The 20,344-nt window shown below is 38.6% G+C and overlaps 1 protein-coding gene across 4 annotated transcripts in view; it reads right to left on the bottom strand.

The window, feature by feature from the left end:
- Window positions 1-16,389, bottom strand: part of IMPG1 (interphotoreceptor matrix proteoglycan 1) — a 148,860-nt gene extending 132,471 nt beyond the window's left edge. For all 4 annotated transcript variants that reach the window (XM_047763585.1, XM_047763592.1, XM_047763599.1 and 1 more), the window contains exon 1: window positions 16,012-16,389. In XM_047763585.1, coding sequence (XP_047619541.1) covers window positions 16,012-16,078 — 67 coding nt within the window. In that variant the 5' untranslated portion in view covers window positions 16,079-16,389. The remainder of the gene's footprint in view (window positions 1-16,011) is intronic.
- Window positions 16,390-20,344: the final 3,955 nt, after the last annotated feature.

Raw genomic sequence — 20,344 nt, 5'->3', positions numbered from 1 at the left:
TCCTTTCTATAGTGTCTAATATCAGAGGCTTGGGATATAGTCATCTTATTAAAGATAATATCTTAAGTGAAAAGACAAATTAAAAATTCCTTTGTGAATGAAAAACAGAGGAACAGAAAAGAGATGGTTTATATACAAAGTATGATTTAGTAAAATCAGCATCCCCAGACTTTCAATTTATCCCAGAGTAAATAAACAATTAGTGGAGCTAATTAAAAACATGGGTATAAATAGAAAAGAGTATTAATATTGCCTGGCTCTTTAGAAGGACACATCCTCTACTTTCTTGTCCCCCAGTTTTTGCACTTCACAGGCGAAACCATAACCAGGGTCAAATCTAACTCTTTGCCTTCTCCTCACCTGCATCCTTGTAGCTGAACGTGACTGGAGAAAAACAACCATTAAGACTCACTTGAAATTTATGATCCTTAAATAATACCATACTACATTTCCCTGGTCCATTGAATTTCTCTCTCTCTCTCTGAGAACCGCAAAAATCTTTTCTCAGATTCCCCACACTTTTTGCCAACTCAAATTCTCAGCTGATGACCTTGCTTCACATTTCATTGAAAACAGGAGGATCCAGAAGATAACTTTTCAAATTTCCAGCACTGCGCCCACTCACTGGCTGCACCTGTGCTTAGATACTCTGCTTTCTCTCTTGTGACTATTTGATGACTGGTCTGTGCTCCTGTTTAAGGTGAGTTCCTTTACTTATGCACTGGATACCAGCCTTTTCACTTCTCGAGGACAGTCTTTCAGAGTCTGATCAGATCATTCATATCAGACTAAAAACATGTGATTATTTTCTCCTCTATTATTCATTTATTTGCTTTTTAGGGCTGCACCTGCAGCATACGGAGGTTCCCAGGCTAGCAGTGCAATCAGAACTACAGCTGTCGGCCTACACCACAGGCACAGCAATGCAGGATCCTTAACCCACTGAGCGAGGCCAGGGATCAAACCCGCAATTTCATGGTTCCTAGTCAGATTCGTTTCCACTGCACCACATTGGGAACTCCTTCTCCTTCTATTTAAAACTTTCTTTATACCATTTTCCTTCCAGCTACTGACCCATTTTTCTATTCTCGATTACAGTAAGACTCTTTGAAGAATCTGTCTTTGCCCTACTTCCTAAAACAAAGCAAGTTCTATATGAGTGGGGGAGGGTTCCTCTGACACCACATGCAAAGCCACCAGTATTTCCCCCCTGTTTTCTCTCCTCTTTTTTCCTTCCTTTTTTTATTTTGATGTTTGCAATGTGCTTATAGAGCCCGGTGTAGTATATCTGCTGTTGTAATTCTTCACCAGAAGGTGTCGCTATTCAACACATAATATAATGAAAGCTGAATGTTGCAAAATACAACGCCAATATTCCACGCTTTGACTCTGGTTGTATGTGTTGAATATTGACATTTGTTGATGAGGGTGTTGGCGAGGCTTGTGCTTTTGCAGCAAAACAGACCATCTGAGGAAAGGCTAAGACTGCGCTCATTGGGATGGACTCCCATGGAACAGCGAGATTCTCGAAATAGGCAGACAATGTTTGGGTGGCAGGAAGGAGGACAGTGTGTCCTGGGGCAGGCAACTTCTAGCAGGCTGAGGAAGGTGGTCGACACTGAACACTTACACTGGGGTTTAAATTAAATTTCTTTAGCCACTCCATCCTGGAGCGGACCTAGATCTCATTACCCAAGGGAGTAATGACAAGTTTGGAAATGTTCAGATGCAGAGAAAGGGGAATTAATGAAACAACCATTGGATTCAAACAGTGAATTCAAACAATACATTATCCTAAGAAAAAGTCAAATCTGGCCAGGGGTGGGGAGGCAGCTCTGAAATACTGGGCATTTGACCTTTCCTTTACTGTGTTAAAATTACATTGCCTAAGCATAGCTCAAACATGTCTATTCATTAATGTGAAGGCTAACCCACCAGTCAAAGTGTCTTTTCCACCCTAGGGTCTAGGATGGCAGCTGTGTGGCTTTGATGTTGACTTGCACCCTGGAAACCATCTGCCCTCGCATCACCAAAGAGTTAATATTTTCCCTTCCTACCCCAAAGTTGGCTTCTAGTCATAGGCTGCTTATAAAGTTTCCAGTTCAGGGCTCAGCCTGGACCATGAATCTGGCTCTTTCTTGGTGATGTATTTAAGCAGATCCTTACCAACCTGTTTGGACCATTGCTCGCCAGACTCTCTTATAGAGGAATATTTTCTCACCATCTAACTCTGCAGGCTCACCGTCTAGGATTACTGTATGTGTATAGTGATGAGAACAGACATCAGGAGGAAGAGACTGGGGCTCTCTTGGTAGCATTGTTTTGAGAGTAACGGCCACTGGCCACTGGCCACTGGTATAAGCACTTAGCAAACCCATTATGTTTTCCTAAGGGAAAAGGCTGCAATGTCCTAATGAATGAATTAACAGAAGTGGAGACAAAAGTTACTGGAATTCCTACAGAACAAAAATCTCCATTTGAAGAACAGAACACCACAGTGAGAAAGTGGAGAACTCTTCAGGACCAAATCAATGATGGAAGTTTTCAAAAATAGTACTTTAATCTTGTGCGTGTTTTCCAGATCTTACCAAAAAAGCGTGTGCCGTGGTGGCCTTTTTGCAAACGTGGAGCTTGTTTGTGATCTGTTACATCCTTGTCCACCCCCTTCATTAGTGCAAATGCTGAATTATTTGCCTGAATTTTTTTCTCTAAAGAGCAAGGGCAACAAAATATACATCGTGCTTGACATACCTGAACATGCCATGCAAATTGCCCAGGGTATACTGAACACCTTGTTTAATGCTGTTTCAGAACATTGCAAGGGATTTTATGCACACTGTTTTCTGCACAATTAAGTGGCAATCACAAGAGCTTCTTTATCTTGCTTTCCCATCTCTCTCCCTACATATGCTTTGTAATGAGCTTTCACAGTGACAACCCCAGTGCAGGCGTGTGGCAATAAATGACAGAAAAGAGGACTGTCAACATTAAGAAAAATTCCAGTGATGTTCTTTAAAGAAATACAGACAAATAAACTCTCACGATAGTTAGCATACAGACTGGTGATGAGTGATGAAGAGCATGGATGCTGCAGCATTTCTCTCTGATGCTTTGACAACTCAGAGACCCTGAGAGCTTTCCTTACCTCCAACCCTGGCATCCTTCAGCAATGCCACTCCCTGCTGAGGATGAAAAACTGGACTCCCTTCTCTCCAAGAATTAGAGCAGTTGCGTTCTTTTTCTTCCTGCTGCAAACATCAGGCTTAGCCCTTGCATTTGCTGTCAGAAGCAAAAGATTAGGACCTTGGGAAACCAGGACAAGAAATCAAGGTTGCTGTCTTCTATGTTCTATTCTATTCTATATTCATATGCTACACAGGTATGGAGCCCTTCTACCACCCAACTGCACTGAAAAAAAGAGGAAGAAATAAGTCTGTAGGTGATAGCCGGAGAAATTTTGCTGAGGGCAGGTGCAGCTTGGTGAGAGGGCAGGAGCAGAACTGAAGTTGAAGGGAGGGGTAGAAGAGAGAAGGGGAGTGGTCTCTTTTGTGTCCAGGGGGATGACCCTGTGAGCAAGTGGGGTCAACCTGTGAGCAAGTGTGGTCCTGAGCTCTTCATGCCTGGCAGGTGTTAGGGAGTGAAGAGGCAGGAGTCCATCAGGGCTGTGCCCTTCATTGCACCCAGAACCAAAATGGGTGCTCCTTCTCCACCCCATTTGTGGGGAGAGAGAAGAAGATGTTGAGTGGGGAAGGAATGTTCTCAGAAAGGACTGGCTTCTTGCAACCAAGCAGGACCCTATGAGACCTTCTCAGAGTGGAGCCCGACTCATGTCCTCCTCTTTCCTTTTGTCTATAGAAAAACCATAGTCAAAGAATCAATTTAATCAGGAATGTGAGAAAATACAAAGAAAAACAGTCAAGCAGGATAGACTGATAATAGTTTAGCCATGCAACAAAGTCAAGGACCTTCACTTTTCCTTAGGGACTGTAGATAATATTCTGAGCCCCGTCTTTGGAGCTGTTTGGCAGGTGCTAAAGCTCCCGCCAGGTGGAAGAAGTTAACTGGATGCTGTCCACAATCACGTAGACCCCAGACCAGTTGGAACCAGAAGGTTGATGACACTGACTCCCAGTTACCTCACCACCCACCAATCAGGAAAATATCCATGTTATCCTACCCTGCTTTTCAAACACTATAAGCCTGCTCACTACCCCCTTGAAGGGTGGCCGGGGGGCACAGTCCTTGAGGCACTAGCCTGCTGTGTCCCCTTTTTGCCTGGCAATTAAAGCTACTTTTTCTGTTTCCTCCAACTCTGTCTTGGTGTTTCTATTTGGCATCAGTGTGCAGAGGCAGCCAATATTTTAGCAACACTCTCGGTGTCCTCAGAAAGGAGAAACACAACTGAGACACTTGTAGGGTAGCTTAAAGTGCTTACACATGCTGCCTTTATCCAAGGCAAGGAACCACTTCACAATGCAATGGCTGAGGCCATTCACTGCCACAGTCCAGTTCCAGAGGCCTATTCTGATGGCAATTCCAGGACCACAGGAATGCCCTCAACTCTCACATGCCCTCAGGGTCTGCAGTGTGGTACCAGAGGTTGTGAGGAACCACAGGATCAATACTTAGCTTCTTCATGCAGTGCTAAAGCATACTTGAGTATTTCAGCAGAAAGGTTGTAAATGATTTCTACATGAATCTATAAGCAAAATTCTTACTCCCCCAAGATAATCCAATGTTAAAAGTTAGGAGAGTAGCATGTTTCTATAAATTGTGATGAACTGTAAAGTATTGTTCTTTGGAAAAGAGTGAGTGGAGTTGATTTAGTACTGAGGTCAGGATGAGGTAAACAGGATGCAAAATGGAAGTGAGGACAATGATGTCAAAGTTGCTGGCCAGTCTGGCTGAGCTTGTTTACAGTAGCTGACAAAAAGAAACCTGTGCTTTGGGGTCATTATCTCCATAGGTTTCAGAATGCAGGGTTTAAATAAATACATAGGTTACAAACAAAAGAATCAGCATGGAATTTTACAAGATAGTCTGAGTTATGTGGATCATAAGTTGCAGTGATGTCTCAGAAATAAATGGGGTGTTACTGTTTTTAGAGCATTTTTCTAGCCTGGGTTGACAGAAAATTTGAATGATATGGAAACCAAAGTGTTTTATTGGAACAGTACTAGGTCATTACCAGGCTGCAGGCAGATTCTCTCCATGATCTGCTTAGAAGCTGGCGGAAAGACAAGTAATAGGAATTCACAGAGACATACAAGAGCCTATAAAAAAAATCCCCTCAATTTAGGAGGATGCTAACTTCAGAAGCTGGGGGGTGCATTGAGGATGTATTACGGGTAGGAATATCAATTTCCTTATGGGACACATTAATGATACTTGCCAAATACATGTTTTCCTCTGGTGTCAGCTGTGCTGGTTGCCAGAACATAGGGCATCTTTCTTCCTGTGATTCTCAGGGGTGCTACATATTTGGGGCATATTTATCTCATTAGATTTTTACCATGTCTGAAATACTCATATCAGAATCAGCTTTGATTTAGTCCAGCATTTTTACTTTCTGAATCTTTTTGCTGCCTGTGATTATAATAGTGCAAACCATGGAGCAACTACTCTTTAGTTTTAGTCTCATGTAAACTTGATCTTGGATTATGTTGGGAGGTCTGAGTAAAGAGAATTGCATGTGTAGCATTGGTACATGTATTGTCACAAAAGAACGATATTTTAGCTAATCAAGGAGAGCAGAATTGGAATAGATTAAACGGGTTAAACAGAAGTCTCTGCCTTTCTTATCCATCAGGACTTATCATGGTTCTTGCCTAGAAAGATGAACTTCATTTTGAGCATCTGTGGGGCTGAAGTTTCAGTAAGAGGGCTCTGCTTTCCTAAGGCACTTCCTGAACTTGGCAGATAATCTCTATAGGCTTCAAATTTCTAACCTATAAAGGGTATAACAGTAATTCTAAAACCATCGTTTTGAATTAATGCTTGCATGTTATACAGTTTTGTTTTATTTTGAAGCTTAAATGAGAAAATAGATGTCAAGAAAACATCTTTTGCAGAAGGCCTGGCACATTGTTAGCTGTTATTTTGATCTGGTACTATTTTATTTTGAAGTTTAGGGCTAATTATAGTATGTGAATAGGACAAATAAAATAAAATATAGGACAGTGAGTAAAATTTGAATTTCCAATAAACAACTATGTAATTTTTTGGTAATATTCCCATGCAATATTTGTGACATATTAAGTATAAATTGACAAAACACTTCTGTTAAAAGACAAACATTGTCAGACTGCATTAAAAAAATCCCACTATATGCTGTTTTAACAAACACATTTAGTGAAAAGATAAAGGGAGGTTGAAATTAAAAGTATAAAAAAAGTTATATTGTACAAACATTAATCAAAGGAAAGTTGGTATAGCTATATTAATATCAGATGAGGTCGGAGATCTGCTGGTAAATGTTCAATAACCAGCTCTTGGGGATGGAGAAGAGGCATGATTTTCAGCCTTTGTAGATTTTCATGTATTAAAACTCCCCCATAGCTGATTTCAAGTCACAAATGTGCTACATAGAATATAAAAGAGATATGAGCAATTGGCTCCTATAAGTCAGTGTAGGCCACTTCCAGCACACCAGTTGACAAAGTTCCTCATTTGGAAGAAAGCACTACAAAGATGAAGAGGGTCGTATCATGATAAAAGTTGAAAATTCATCAGAAAGGTGCAACAAGTTATACCATCATGTACTTCATAGTATAACCTCAAAACAGAGAAAGCAAATATTGACGGAACAGTAAAGAAAGTAAAATCAACAATAAGAGCAGGTGGATTTTAAGAGATCTTTCTCAGTAATTGATAGAATAAGCAGATTAAAAAATCAAGGGTTGGCCGGATTGGTAAGCCATTTTTAAGTTAGTCTTCCCTCTTTCACTGCCTCCCTGCTCATTTTCTTTTCCTCCTGGTTCCCTGAAAATGTATTCCCTAATGAAGAATACGGGGTAAGCTTTTTCTCAGTGTCTGCTAGAGGCAACAATGTGAATGACTCTTAAAGATATAATATTGAGCCAAAGAACTAAGTCATAGGAGAACATATACAACTTGACATTGTTTAGTAAGTACCACACACAGATAAAATGAAGTATTATTACTATTATTATTTTTGGCCACACCTGCGGCATATGAAAATTCCTGGGCCAGGAACTTTGTAGCATTTGCCAATTTTCATGTATTAAAACTCCCCAAGCCACAACAGTGACAATGTTGGATCCTTAACCTGCTGAGCCACTAGGGAACTTCCAGAAATATTGTATGTAGAGAATACATCAATATATGGAAACACTAATAGCAAACTGTGTGTGATTAACACAGTAAAGGGGATGAAATCCTGGCAGGGCAGACAGGGGGCTTCTAAGATACTATTAATGTTTTATTATTTAATCTGGGAAGTTAGCATTTCATTATTATTCTCTAAATACCACAGATATGTTTTGTAAATTCTTGATGTATATTTCCCAAGTAAGGAGATCTGCAGAAAGCCATGAGTCTAGTCATGGCAGGAACTCATGCAGGCTCTACAAGTAAGTGGGCTGGAGAGGAAGGTGGAGGCAGATCATAAGGACCATCAAATGACATGATTGAACTTTATTCTGAAGTCTTTTTTTTTTTTTAATCTTTTCTTCCAAGCAGGAGAACATGCTGTGAAATGGATAACAAAACTAGTTAAAGCTAGAGAAATACAGGACTATTTCTGAGAGCATATTGACAGAATTTGCCACCTACTAACTAGTTCTCATGGGTTTAGGAAATGGAGAGGTTAGGACCAGGGAGGTGACTGTTATTATATATGATCCCATAGCAATGGGGTTAAACAACATCTTTACCCTAAAGGTGATAATGCAGCAGTGTGCTGGACCAGCTCACATTGGCATCTGGATTCTGAGAGCCAATTGTGCCTTTTTCTGGTAGAAGCTGTCATGTCAGTAGTTTGAAACTAGCCATAGTAGGGGTCTTTATTTACACTATGGAGATTGGAAAACCCTTTGAATATGGATTTTCACCGCTTGAAAAGATAGGTGCTAAATATTTATCAGCACAGCCCTCGATAGGATCTGGTGACAAATTAGATATGAAGAAGAGGAGGATGCCTTAGATGATACCAAGATTCCTGGCTTAGGTAGAAGATGACAGCATGAAATGAGACAGAATGCAGGATGCAGAGTAGTAGTAGCTGCCTGAAAAGGGGGTGCTGATGAGATGACCAAGAACAACATGGACATGGTCCCCACCTTCAGGAAGCATTTAGGTGGCTTTCTACAGCTTGCATTAGATGCAGCATTTTCTTTTTTTCTTTTCTTTCTTTTTTTTTTTTTTTGCTTTGTTTTGTCTTTTGAGGGCCACACCTGTGGCATATAGAGGTTCCCAGACTAGGGGTCGAATTGGAGCTGCAGCTGCTGGCCTAAACCATAGCCACAGCAATGTGGGATCTGATCTGAGTCTGTGACCTACACCACAGCTCATAGCAATGCCATATCCTTAACCCACTGAGTGAAGCCAGGGATCAAATTTGTGTCCTCATGGATGCTAGTCAGATTCGTTTCTGCTGAGCCACAATGGGAAATCCCAGGTGCAGCATTTTCAAAATACATATTCCTATAACCTATCTATGCCTGAATACATTCAGTGCTGTTTTATGTGAAATGGTTAAAAAAAAATGAAACAATATGGAATGATTATACAAATCATTCAACCTATTAAATCATGAGACCCTTCCTTCCAACTGGAAATGTATTTATGATATAACATTTACTAAAAAAAAAAAAAAAGTTATGAGAATAAAACACATTCCCTGGTGGTTCATAACATAATGACCCACTTATTACATCTTTCCAGAAGGGCAATAAATCAAGCTTCTCAAACCTGGCTTCATAAAAGGATAACCTGAATAGTTTTTTTTTCTCACAATTTTTCTAGCTTGTTTTTATCAGCATTTTGTTAATTGTTCTGGATTTTTGTTTGTTTGTTTATTTTTGTTTTTAGGGCCACACCTGTGGCATATGGAAGTTCCCAGGTTAGGGGTCCAATTGGAGCTACAGCTGTCAGCCGACACCACAGCCACAGCAATGCCTTTAGCCTACTAAGCAGGGCCAGGGATCAAACTCACGTCCTCATGGATACTAGTCAGGTTGGTAATCTGCTGAACCACAATGGGAACTCCTGGATTCATTTTTCTTTTGTGTGTGTATATCTGTTACAGATTTTTGGTTTGTGGTTACCATGAAGTTTTTGTATATCTATCTATCTATCTATCTATCTATCTATCTATCTATCTATCTACTATCTACCTATTACCATGAAGTTTTTTATATGTATCTATCTACTATCTATCTATCTATCTATCTATCTATCTATCTATCTATCTGATTTATTTTGAGTTGCTGATCCCTTAATTTTATTTTATTTTTTTTTTGTCTTTTTGTCTTTTCTAGGGCCACTCCCTCGGCATATGGAGGTTCCCAGGCTAGGGGTCGAATCAGAGCTGTAGCCACCAGCCTAAGCCAGAGCCACAGCAATGTGGGATCCGAGCCACGTCTGCGACCTACACCACAGCTCATGGCAACGCCAGATCCTTAACACACTGAGCAAGGTCAGGGATCGAACCCGCAACCCCATGGTTCCTAGTCGGATTCGTTAACCACTGCGCCACGACGGGAACTCCTGATCCCTTAATTTTAAATGCATTTTTAACAGTCTTGCATATGTGCTCTCCTCCCCTCCTGATGACAGTTTTTGACATTTTGCATCTACTTATTTTGTGTATTCCTTAACTGCTTATTGTAGATATGGAGGATTTTTACTACTTCTGTCTTTTAACCTCCTTACTAGCTTGGATCCCACTCCAGACAATTTAAATCAGAATCTTCAAGGCTTCCAGCATTGGTGTTTTTACTAATGTTGAGAAACACTGGATGAAAGTCTCCAGTCCAGGAAACTGAAGTTAGAGGAAAAGGAGACAGGCAGAGAAAGGCCTTGGGGGTGGTTGTAAATGGAATTAACATTATAGATAGATAGAAATAACATTAGCAAAGATAAAAAATCTTTTTCTTCCCCCTGAAATAAGAGAGAGTGTGAAGAGTTAGGATGGATGCAGAGAATCTTTGAAGTGGAAAGAAGAGACGTCAAATGAAATCAAATGCCTTCACTCTTAGTAGGTAGGAGGAGGCCGTAATAGTAACGCTGACTGTAAACATAGTCGCTTTGTAGAAGCTGGCACTTGTTGAGCGATTTTGTAGATACCTCTCTAAGAGCTTCATAGATGTTATTTCACTTATGTTCATTACATTACAGCCCAATGAAGCAGACACTGCTATTGTTATTTCTTTTTATAGATGAGAAACCATAAAATGGAGAGAAGAATGGGACTGAGCAATTTGCCAAGGTCGTGTAGCCACTCAGTGACAGACCTCCTCGTGCTGCTGCATGCGGTGTTGAATATAGTCCTGTACAAACCTTGAAGCCTTTGCTCTTCACTGTGCTGTCATGAAGGAGGGAGAATCAGGTAGGTTCAAGGAGAAAGGAAAACTTTGGAAATCAGCCTGGGGCAGGGATCTGGGGATCAGAGGTGAGTATGACTGTGGAATAGCATGGAGGGCCTGATTCAAGTTACAGTGCATTCATTTGTTTGATAAAAACCCTCTTTTATTTGGCCTTCTCCAGTGAAACTTAGTAGCTCAGGAAAAAGAGTGGAAAAAGTGAAAGCTAAAGTTTTGCAAGGTGGAGTGGGGTAGAAGGTAAAGGACCAAGTTTCTGTTGTAATAACAAGAAATTTGCCAAGGGAGGTTCCAGAGTGGATCCCAGGACCTAGGATTAATGTGAAGGAGGCTGAGGCCCAAATGGGCTGAAGAACTGGAGAAACTGGGAGAGGATGAGGGATTGGGGTGGTTTAGGTAACTGTGAAAATCACATTCCATGAAAGAAAGGATGATTATTAGAAAGGAGAATTTCAGAATTGAGTACCTGGATTCTGGAAACATTGCAAACCTAGAGGTGAAATTTCAGTGTTTTGATAGGCAGGTATTTTTGGTTCAGAAGAGGCTTCCCCACTGTGTCTAATCACACTCATTTGGCCGGGTTCTGCCTTTGGATACATAGCACAATCTTGTCACTTGCCACTAAACTCAGAGCTTCAGTGGGCATATACAATGACACTGTGAATAAACACCTCTACTTCTCCAAAGAGTTCAGAATGTCACATTCCTTCCTTAATGAGTAACAGAACTCCTAAAATTGGTATTTCCATTTTCAGGGTGGGGCAGAAGGATGTGGCCAGCATTCCTGAGATCAGTCATGCAAATAGATGTTAGCGATGGCCTGGAACCAGCAATCATCTGCTGCTGTGAGTAGAAGAAAGTTGGCTTTTGATTTAGGAGTAAAAACCATATTCATTGCGCTCATTATATTATACAGAGCTGATTAATAGACTAAGAAGATAGGACAGGATACAGCTTAAATCCCAGCTTTGGTTCTAACCTTCTTACTTCGAATGATTTTAGAAACATTACTTAGCATTCTCTGTCTTAGGCTCCTGACTAGAAATCACCACATTGTCTACCAACCAGTGAAATCTTAAGAAATAACATTAATTAAAACATGGGCTTTTACAAGAAAAATACAATACTAAGGTAAAGCACTGTTAATATGACTGCCATCCACAAGTTATTTGGATCAGGTCTGAACTGACTACAGTGGTTTAGTAACAATGCCCTTGGGTTTCATAGTTGAGCTTAATTAAATGTAGCTTCTAATTGTTTGTAAACACAGCAGGAGCTGTAAGACTGACAAATTTGCCCTACATATGTTATTTTCTGTATGAAGTTCATCTATTTCTGAAGCGGAAATTTTCACTAATTTCAAGGTTCTGACTTTATATGATTTCTTTTGCTTTACTTTCCTTTAACCCTTCTCCTGGGGGAACAATTATGAAAATAGAGGTCAGTCATGGTGGGTGAGGGGACTAAATGTAGCTGGATGAAGAAACCCAAGCTGGAATGGATAAAGATGACTTTCCAAAGGTACACAGAGAGACCTTGTTTCCTCAAGAATGACTGACTGAAAGAAAATGGGAGAATATTTTTTCTACTGAATACAGCCGTCACCTTAGAAATATTTATCACTGCTTTGTAGCTCTTTCCTATTCTTCCCACCTTCACTGTGGCCAGAAGAGAGGTGCAACAGTGGGAGTACATGCTAAATTAATAATCCTAGCAATGCACGCTGTAGTTCAGACTTGACAATGGCATTTCCATATATGAATTATCGTTACTGCAGTTCTGCCAGTCAACCACAGCAACTCACTGTAGGATAAGCTTACGCCTGCCGGTTGCCTTGGACCCAGAGCAAAAAGCACACCTTCCTCCCTTAGGAAAATGGTTAGATCTGACTTGGTGCTCCTGATTTGTGAGGCTAAAATCCTGGTGACTGTCTCCCACTCTCAGACAGGAAGCTCAGACCCAGTGGTTGCTGAAAACCATCCGCTCTGGAAGGTTGAACGTCACACTCTCCTTCCTTTCAACAAGCTGCATTCTGGTGTTCCAATGGTTGATCTAACCAGTTGCTTCCCCACAGCTGAGCCAGTGACTTTCCTACGCTGAAGCCAGGATGGGTGGCATGGATGGAAACTCTTGTCACCCTGGAGTTTGATACTTCCCAGGACAGTGATGAGGTCAGGAGTTTGATTATGGCCACTTCCACAAATCTCCTGAATTAGAATATCAAACTGGAGACTATTGTGAAAAACAAACTTTTTTGCCTCAGATGGATTATTTTTAAAACAGCCTAAAATCTGTGAACCTGAGAGAGGCACTGGAGGTATACAGGATCTGTTTGCAGAGAGGACTAGTCTTACAAATGTGGTTGATATTTAAGGTGGCGCAGGCTCATGATTGACAGAAATGGCCAAGAAAGCAATAGGTCATGTCAACGCTGCCTAATTAGCTCACACGTGTAATAAAGTCAGAGCCCTTTAGTGTGATCGGCAAAATAAGCATGGAAGGGTCACAAGGCAGCAATTGCTTTTTGATTTGAAAGCAAGTAATCTGATAAATGGTCTGAGGTGTGCTAGCCACAGTTTGTTCAGTTGAAAGGTGTCTTCAGTTTACACACTTTCAATTCTAAGGACATCTTTTCCAATATAATTGAACCAAAAAAACCTTGCCTTGAACCTTTTAAATTATGCTGTTCTGAGACTGTAGCAGAAATGAAAAAAGATAGGAGCTGCAAAGTTAATATGAGTGTTATTGGACAGGTATCTCAGGAATATAAATGAAGCTTTGTTCTCTGTTCATGGAACCGCAATAAGGGAAAATACCTTCCTGGGTGATTTTGTGAAACGAAAACATATCCCAGTAGTAAGCGATTAGCAGGAACTGGAGTGTCTTCAAATGCAAACTTCCTGACATTTCACAGTTACTAAAATAATTACCCTACCTTGGTGAACTAATAATAACTTAGTTAAAGGTTTCATTTAGTATAACCAAATGTAATGCAAAAACGCCTGTACTCTGATAAATAGCGTTTCCATTTTGGGATTTGCTAAGGGCGGATTTTCTCTCTTCTCTTTTCCCACACATCAGAATGTCACAAGCAATTAGATGAAATTATTTATGTGAAATGGAAAGGTAAGAGCATAAGCAGTGCTGTACACATCAGAAGCAACTGGTATTCCCATTATGCATACCAAAGACAGGAGCCTTGGTGTCTTGATGAAGCAGTTGTTCTTTGGAACTATTGAACTGATTTTTGTTGTACTAAACAATTTTCTTTAATGAATGTTTTGAAATCGAAACCATTTTATTTTTGTGTGTCAGTGGAAGAAGTACATTTGGAATCTGGAAAGTTTAAAGGAAAGCTTTTGAAATATTGGGATGTCTGAATCTTTTAACACTATCTTTTGGGTATGTGGCAAACACTCTGCTTGCGGAATCCAATTAGGGAAAATTACCTACAGGCATAAGAAAACTTTTGAGGAGAAATTTGGCCATATGCGTCAAATACCTTAAAACTGTTTATATTGCATTGACCCAATAATCTTGCTTTAGTGGATTTATGCTAAAAAAATCCACTAAACACTGAGAGAGGATCCTAAATATTGAGAGAGGCTTATGCACAAAGATAATCATTGCAAATTTATTCATAATAACAAAATAATTAAAAATAATTATTTGTTGAGTATTTAGATAAAGGAAATCATGATATAGTAATTGAAAGGAACATTATGCAGCCAATAAAATAATGCTTGTTAAAACAAGATAGCAATGTAGAACATTAATACAGTGCAATAGATGTGTAAAAGCCTCATATAAGTGGTGTGTAGAATTGCAATCATGCAAAAATTACGTAAAAGCATAGAAAAAAGACTGAGGAAACATATTGACGATGCCAGAATAAGTTGTGTTTGGATAGGTGTACTATGGATAGTTTTTCATATCTTTTGATTTTTCAAATAATCTACAGGTTTTTTAAAAAGAAATTCCTGACTTTATAAACACTCAATTTTTATGTTCAACAGCTAGTTGCATTGAACTCTCTCCCCAAAGCATTTTCTATGTAAATACACTCATGATGGTTAATTAGTCACAAATGGGAAACCAGTCTGGCTGAAGTACATAAACTCTAAATATTGTAGACTTCACTAAAGATTAACAGAAATTCACAGATCTGAGATTCTTACAGAATAAAAAGCCTCGAAAAAGTAAACACGTAAAGATTTTTTATTATGCAGTTTTAATACTTTGTTTCCTAGATAGAGGCATATAACAAGTTGTAGTTTTTTGGTGAGCTTGTTTCATTTACTTTTCTGTATATAATTATGCTATTTGTAATAGTTAATATGTAGTATATGAGAATAGGAAAAATAGCTAATTGAATTAATATAATTAATTAAACCAAACAAAACTAAAGCTGATTTGATTGGTCAAATATCTGAAACAGACACATTGGTTTGTTTTAGCAGTTAAGCTCAGAGAATACTGGAATCCCATCATTTGTTTCTAATTAAAATGTTTTTTGTAAATTTAAACATATATATATATAATTGACACTTGAAAGGGAAGGTAAATAAAACTTTTGCTTCTTCCATTATCATTTTTAGGTAGCAAAACATAGAGGAATTTTCATATAACCTTTTCCAGAAATTTTCTTCTCCTTTCAAATGCAACCAATAAAACATGACATGTAAAATAACTGACAGGATCAGATATAAACAACTACATGTTTTACTTTTCTATGGGCATTTTAAAATCAATGCTCAGTTAATGTCCAAAGCTACATTATCCTTAGAGAAGAACAGAACATTATTGATTTCAAATGTTTTAAAAAGATCAAGTGTGTTATAATGATCAGGCTTATACACAAAAAAGCAAAGATTTCAACAGTTAATTTTTTAATACATTATTTTTCTTAAATGTGCCTGTTTTGTGGCTTGCTTTAATTTTAGATTAACTTGAAGTTTTGCCATAAAACATGCAGTTCTTTTCTGCATACAATTTCATAAGCAACTAAATTTCTAAGTAGCTCAACATCATGAACTCTGAGGATAAAGCATACTTGCTATTTTCCAAGGAAAGCAACTCATGATTTAACTATGAGAAGGTAAAAAAATACATTTTCTGTCTAATTATAGGTGATAAAGTATTTCATTTTTTAATAGCCCTACTAATGTTGTTGAAATTAATGATAAGAATGGGTATTCAGTGTTTTATAGGAGTAAATAGGATGCCTTCGTCCCTCCTATTTTAAAATAAATTGCAATTAACATTCTGTAGTAAACATTCAATCAAGTGAAAAACATTTCTAACAATCATTCAGTCAATCAATGAATTTATTCAGGGCCTACCCCAGATGAGCTCTTTGAGAGGCCTTAATTCACTTTGAGTATTTGTCTCTGTACACAGATTTTATCTATAAGCAATTAAAAAATAAATAAACATTCAAATAACTTACCTTTGATTCCTTGAACTTGGAGAAAAATCCAAAGAACAAAAACAGCCCTTCTAGTTTCCAAATACATTCTGGCTTTTGTGCATTGGTACTTCTGGTAACAATTACAGAACAGCCCGAAATCTCATTTAAAAAAATAAAATGACAGCAATATGAAAAATAATTAACTATTGACGTCAGCTGAGTGAGGGTGACCTTCTTGGTTTACCTTTCTGAGGGTGCTAATTTATGAAGAACATGAGGCAGTGCCTGCTTCTGGAATAATCTCCTTATCTTCCCCTTGGGTGTAATCTCTGCTTAAGGGTCAGCTGGAGGAACCTTTATCTCATTAACCTTCTGGAAGAGCATCTGTCAGCCTAGCTCCGGGACCCTGAATGCCATTATAAACAAGTGTCCAGAGACAGAAGGATCTTTTTTGCTGTAGTTATTCACCTGTTACTGTGACACAGAGAGCCAGGGGAAGTCCTGCCAAATGCAGAAGAAATATGACAGGGTCAAAGGCTTTCCAAAATGACATGCACAAGGAACAGCCATTGAAGGTGCTGAGTTGCTGCCTCTGGAAGTATGTGGTTATTCAATATCTTTGTCTCCAGAGAAAGCAAACCTGTCTCCATTCTGTAGAATTGTACTGCTTTGTAAACTGCTCTCTTTCTGGCATAATATCCAGATGAACTTTTTAGTTCAGGTCTGGTTTAAAAATTTTAAATCTGTTATTCATACACAGAGGGTATGGAGTCCATTAGTTATACAAGCTTTGTGAAGGATAATGGTGCAACCACTTTTCATCCTGTAAGCTAATTCTTCCAGTCTCATTCTTACCTCGAAATAGCATGCTTCCATTACTGTTTTTTGTTTGTTTTTCGCTTTCAGGCATTATCAAATAATGAATATTGAGACTTTATCTCCCCTCCCCCTGCAAACCCTCCCCACCCTCATAAACATGTACTAATCTTATCCTTCCATCTGCCTCAATTTTATTATATTTTCAGTTTATTGAATATTCAATTTTAGATTATTATGGCTGTGTACACACTGCATGTAGCTGAGTCTGGAGTATGCTGGGATTACTGGCATGTATTGATCCCTCATGCTGTGATGACAATGATCTTAGAGATTTCTGTAGATTTCTCGTATAATCCTCAATACAATTATATTATGAGGTAAATACTACCATTTCTGTTTTATATTTGAAAAAATTAAGGTCTACAAAGCAGGGCCAGGATTTGAATCCAAAAAGCCTTGTTCAGGAGCCCATACTCTTTTTTTTTTTTTTTTAAATTTGTTGGATTATAGTTGACTTACAAAATTGTGTTAATTTCAGGCATACAGCAAGATAAATCAGTTATGCATATGCACATATCCATTCCTTTTCAGATTCTTTTCCCATATAGGTTATTACTCAGTATTGAGTAGATTTCCCTGGGCTGTACAGTAGGTCCTTATTGTCCATCTATTTTATATATAGTAGTGTGTATAGTCAATCCCAACCCACTTGCCACATTTCCCCTTTGGTAAACATAAGTTTGATTTCAAAATCATTGAGTCTGTTTTTGTTTTTGTAAGTTCTTTTGTACCACTTTTTATTACATTCCACATATTAGTGATCACATATGATATTTGTCTTTTTCTTTTTTTTAACAGAAAAAATTTTTTAATAGCATTTTAATTCATGCCATTTTCATTATTGTAGAAATTTCATTAACACATTTATGAAGAAATGTTTTTCTTTCATGTCCGTGGTGATGGCAAATATGAACATTTTCTAAAGTATCAGGTGTTCATGGTGTAGCAAGGCAATGAGGCAATTGCCTGATGGGAAAAATCCAGCATTTATTTACAGTTTTTTTTATCATGATTATTATCTGTATTTCTTTATTTTTATTTTTTTATTACTCAAATGAATTTATCACATCTGTAGTTGTATAATGATCATAACAATCTGATTTCACGGGATTTCCATCCGACATTTGTCTTTTTCTGTCTGACTTACTTCACTTAACTTGATAATTTCTAGTTGCATCCGTGTTGCTGCCAATGGCATGATTTCATTCTTTTTTATGGCTGAGTAATATTCCTTCGTATATGCATTACATCTTTATCCAGTCCTCTGTTGATGGACATTTCGGTTGCTTCCATGTATTGACTTTGTGAATAGTGCTACAATGAACATTGAGATGCATGTATCTTTTTACATTATGGTTTTCTCTGGATATATGCCCAGGAATGGGATTGCTGGATCATACAGTAGTTCTATTTTTAGTTTTTTAAGGAACTTCCACAATATTCCCTATAGGGCTACACCAATTTATATTTTCACCAACAGTGTAGCAGGGTTCCCTTTCCCCCACACCCTCTCCAGCATTTATTATTTGTAGATTTTTGATGATGGCCATTCTGACTGGTGTAAGGTGATAACCTCATTGTAGTTTGGATTTGTATTTCTCTAATAATTAGTGATGTTGAACATCTTTTTATGTGCTTTTTGGTCATCTGTCTGTCTTCTTTAGAGAGTTGTCTATTTAGGTCTTCTGCCCATTTTTTAAATTGGGTTGATTTTTTTTTGATATAAAGCTGTATGAGGGAGTTCCTGCTGTGACTCAGGAGTAACAAATCCAACTAGTGTCCATGAGGATATGGGTTTGATCTCTGGCCCTGCTCAGTGGAGATCCAGTATTGCCATAAGCTGTGGTGCAGGTCACAGATGTGGCTTGGATCTGGCATTGCTGTGGCTGTGGTGTAGCTGCAGCTCCAATTTGAGCCCTAGCCTGAGAACTTCCATGTGGTGGGTACAGCCTTAGAAAGCAAAAAAGCAAAAGCCAAAAAAAAAAGGTCTATGAGATGTTTGTGTATTTTAGAGATTAATCCCATGTCAGTCTTAGTCACCTAGACTGTTAACCTGTACTCACTATGGTGACTTTTGCAACTGTTCACTTTTTCCTCCCTAAATTTTCCACATACAAAACTCGCCAATATCCCAAAATGTTACCCCAGATGTGTACATTTCCTCCTCATGTAGCTTCATCTTCCTTGGAGCTCTCCAACCTCCTGCAGGCAGTAATCTGGGGATCTCCTTCCACAATCATTCTGGGGATTCCTTCAGATCTCTGTGTTGGATCTCATGGTTTCCAGACCTGATGTTGTCTTCCTTCTTAACTTAATCTCTTGTTTTAGCAGAGCATGTGTTCTGTTAGCTTATTGACAGGAAGTCACAGTAGATAAATTTGAAACCTTTGATGTTTGACAATGGCTTCCATCTATCCACATACTCGATGGAGAGTTTGGCCAGTGCTATAGATTCAATATATCCTCCCAAAATTCATGTGCTGAAAACTAACCCCAGTGAGATGGTATTTGGAAGAGGAGTCTTTGGGGTATGATTGGGTCAATGAAGGCAAAGTCCTCATGAATGGGATTAGTCCCTTATAAAAGAGGAGCCAAAGAGCCCCCTTGCTCCTTTTGCCACATGAGGACACAGTAGAAAGACTCTTCCCTATGAACTAGGAAGTGGGCTCTCATTAGACACCGAATATGCCTGCACCTTGGTCTTGCACTTCCCAGCCTCCAAAACAGTCAGAAATAAATTTTTGTTGTTTATGAGCTACCCAATCTACAGTACTCCTATTGCAGCCCAAAAGATCTAAGACAACTGGATATGGAATTCTAGTTGGAGAACTTCTCTGGTGGCCTAGTGGTTAAGGATGCCGTGTTGTCACTGCTGTGGTGGGGGTTCAACACCCAACCCAGAACTTCTGCACGCTGCAGGTGCATGCCACACCCCCCCCCCCCAACGAAAAAAGAATTCTGGTTGGAAATAACATTCACTTCGAATACTGAAGACATTAATTAGTTCATTGTCTTCCTATCCTCCTGTGCTACTAATCTGAAGCCTGTTTTGTTAGTAATTCTTTGTTTAGGATATTTTCCTCTCCAGAAGCTTCTAGAATCTTTGTCTCCAGTGTTCTGATTTTGTATGGTACTCTCTCTGGTCGTGGGTCTGTTTTAATCTACTGTGTGGGGATTTAGAAAACCTAATCTAGGTATTCATGTTCTTCAGTTATTGAAAACCTCTTTTAGGTATATGATTCCTATCTTTTATTTCCTGTGTTCTCTCTGTCTGAAATCCATGTTATTGGGATGGTGGCATTCTTGAATTGTTTTTTTAACTTTTCAAATTCATGCTTCTATTTTCCTCTTACTCTTTACATTCTCATTTCTAGAATATTTCTCCAACTTAATCTTTTAACCTTTATTTGCTTTTTAAATTTTTACTGTCATTTATGATTTCTGAAGAATTGTTTTTGGTGTTTTTTGTTTTAAAATTCCTTTCTTTTTAAAT

This window comes from Phacochoerus africanus, chromosome 2 (assembly GCF_016906955.1).
Source record: "Phacochoerus africanus isolate WHEZ1 chromosome 2, ROS_Pafr_v1, whole genome shotgun sequence".
Classification (NCBI taxonomy): Eukaryota; Metazoa; Chordata; class Mammalia; order Artiodactyla; family Suidae; genus Phacochoerus; species Phacochoerus africanus.
The sequence above is the reverse complement of the archived record's forward strand: the minus strand, read 5'-3'. Positions and strand labels throughout refer to the sequence as shown.